Here is a 2,867-nt window from a genome sequence, read left to right as displayed (position 1 = left end):
CTACTTCGGAGTTGCCCAGGGTGTGAGGCGCCGGGCGGGTGTGGGGATACTCACAAGTCCCCGGCTGAGCGCCGCTGCTCAGCTGTTGGAGCTTCCGGGATATGTTATCCCGGAGGACTCCGGAGGCAGATGCAAGGTACCGACGGGCCCGAAGGGCTGCAGCCTCTGCCGTGACAGAGGCAAAGCAGCGGGTGAGGGAGAAATTCGGAGAAGACATGGAGAAGGACTTTCGGTCGGCACCAAGGTGCTTCTGGAAAACTGTTCGCCACCTCAGGAGGGGGAAGCGGGGACTCATCCAAGCTGTATTCAGTAAGGATGGGACGTTGATAACCTCAACTGGGGAGGTTATAGAGCGGTGGAAGGAGCACTTTGAGGAACTCCTAAATCCAGCTGACGCGCCCTCTGTGGTGGAGGCAGAGCTGGAGGATGATGGGGGATTGTCGTCAATTACCCTGGTGGAGGTCGCTGAGGTAGTCAAACAACTCCACAGCGGCAAAGCCCCAGGGATTGATGAGATCCGCCCAGAAATGCTCAAAGCTCTGGGTGTGGAGGGGCTGTCTTGGTTGACACGCCTCTTCAACATTGCGTGGAGGTCTGGGACGATGCCTAAGGAGTGGCAGACCGGGGTGGTGGTTCCCCTCTTCAAAAAGGGGGACCAGAGGGTGTGTGCCAATTACAGGGGTATCACACTTCTCAGCCTCCCTAGTAAAGTCTACTCCAAGGTGCTGGAAAGGAGAGTTCGGCCCATAGTCAAACCTCGGATTGAAGAGGAACAATGCGGATTCCGTCCTGGTCGTGGAACAACGGATCAGATCTTTACTCTCGCAAGGATCCTGGAGGGAGCCTGGGAGTATGCCCAACCAGTCTACATGTGTTTTGTGGATCTGGAGAAGGCGTATGACCGGGTCCCCCGGGAGAAACTGTGGGAGGTGCTGCGGGAGTATGGGGTGAGGGGGTCCCTTCTCAGGGCCATCCAATCTCTGTATGACCAAAGCGAGAGCTGTGTCCGGGTTCTCGGCAGTAAGTCGGATTCGTTCCAGGTGAGGGTTGGCCTCCGCCAGGGCTGCGCTTTGTCACCAATCCTGTTTATAATATTTATGGACAGGATATCGAGGCGTAGTCGGGGCGGGGAGGGGTTGCAGTTTGGTGGGCTCGGGATCTCATCGCTGCTTTTTGCGGATGATGTGGTCCTGATGGCATCATCAGCCTGTGACCTTCAGCACTCACTGGATCGGTTCGCAGCCGAGTGTGAAGCGGCTGGGATGAGGATCAGCGCCTCAAAATCTGAGGCCATGGTTAGGGGTAGGGGGTGAGTCCTTACCCCAAGTGAAGGAGTTTTAGTACCTTGGGGTCTTGTTCGCGAGTGAGGGGACAATGGAGCGTGAGGTTGGTCGGAGAATCGGAGCAGCTGGTGCGGTATTACATTCTGTTAATCGCACCGTTGTGCCGAAAAGGGAGCTGAGCCAAAAGGCAAAGCTCTCGATCTACCAGGCAGTTTTCGTTCCTACCCTCACCTATGGTCATGAAGGCTGGGTCATGACCGAAAGAACGAGATCCAGGGTACAAGCGGCCAAAATGGGTTTTCTCAGGAGGGGGGCTGGGTCTCCCTTAGAGATAGGGTGAGAAGCTCAGTCATCCGAGAGGAGCTCGGAGTAGAGCCGCTGCTCCTTCGCGTCGAAAGGAGCCAGTTGAGGTGGTTCGGGCATCTGGTAAGGATGCCTCCTGGGCGCCTCCCTAGGGAGGTGTTCCAGGCACGTCCAGCTGGGAGGAGGCCTCGGGGAAGACCCAGGACTAGGTGGCTAGATTATATCTCCAACCTGGCCTGGGAACGCCTCGGGATCCCCCAGTCGGAGCTGGTTGATGTGGCTCGGGAAAGGGAAGTTTGGGGTCCCCTGCTGGAGCTGCTGCCCCCGCGACCCGATACCGGATAAGCAGTCGAAGATGGATGGATGGATAGTGATCGTAGCAGTTCTGACCCTAACCCTATATCTAGGTTTCTAGAGGCGCCCTCTAGTGATCGTAGCAGTCCTGACCCTAACCCTATATCTGGGTTTCTAGAGGCGCCCTCTAGTGGTCATAGTAGTCCTGACCCTAACCCTATATCTAGGTTTCTAGAGGCGCCCTCTAGTGGCATCCCATCACTGTGATGTCACAGCTTTGTAACGATGGATTCATGGGTACAGAAAATGGTTAAAATCAGAGCTATAACGTGATTGGCTGAGGGGGTTTTGGGGGTTGCTGTGGTTACCCAGAGAGAAGGTCTCCCACAGCAGGACTCCGTAGGACCACACGTCGCTCTGGACGGTGTAAACACACTGGAAGATGCTCTCGGGCGCCATCCATTTCACCGGCAGGCGAGCCTGTCACAATCAAACAAACAGGAAGTTGTCCAAATAAAAGCCTAATCACAGTGATTATAAAGGTTAATGATTGTAATGATTGTGATTTTAGTGATCATAGTGATTATAGTGATTGTAGGGATTTCAGTGATTTCAGTGATCATAGATGATATACAGTATATTGTTTATAGTGATAATACGGGTTAGTGATTTCATTGATTTCAGTGATTTCAGTGATTTCAGTGATTATTGATGATTTACAGTATATTATATATAAAGTGTGAGTTGTCGGACGTTTCCCTGCACGATGTAGCTGTCGTCGTTGCGGATGTCTCGGGCCAAACCGAAGTCGCAGATCTTTGCTACGCAGCGGTCAGTCAGCAGGACGTTCCTCGCCGCTACGTCTCTGTGGATACACTGAGAGGCAGACAGACAGGCAGACAGACAGACAGACAGACAGGCAGACAGGCAGACAGACAGACAGACAGACAGGCAGACAGACAGGCAGACAGACAGACAGACAGACAG

The 2,867-nt window shown here is 53.9% G+C and overlaps 1 protein-coding gene across 1 annotated transcript in view; it reads right to left on the bottom strand.

Moving 5' to 3' along the window:
• csf1rb (colony stimulating factor 1 receptor, b) overlaps window positions 1–2,867 on the bottom strand; it is a 10,680-nt gene that overhangs the window by 2,427 nt on the left and 5,386 nt on the right. Inside the window, exons 13-14 of the mRNA XM_034890894.1 lie at window positions 2,634–2,756; window positions 2,249–2,360 (exon numbers count right to left, since the gene is read on the bottom strand). Coding sequence (XP_034746785.1) covers window positions 2,249–2,360; window positions 2,634–2,756 — 235 coding nt within the window. The remainder of the gene's footprint in view (window positions 1–2,248; window positions 2,361–2,633; window positions 2,757–2,867) is intronic.

This window comes from Etheostoma cragini, chromosome 13 (assembly GCF_013103735.1).
Source record: "Etheostoma cragini isolate CJK2018 chromosome 13, CSU_Ecrag_1.0, whole genome shotgun sequence".
In the NCBI taxonomy this organism is placed as follows: Eukaryota; Metazoa; Chordata; class Actinopteri; order Perciformes; family Percidae; genus Etheostoma; species Etheostoma cragini.
This window is presented reverse-complemented; position numbering and strand designations above follow the sequence as displayed.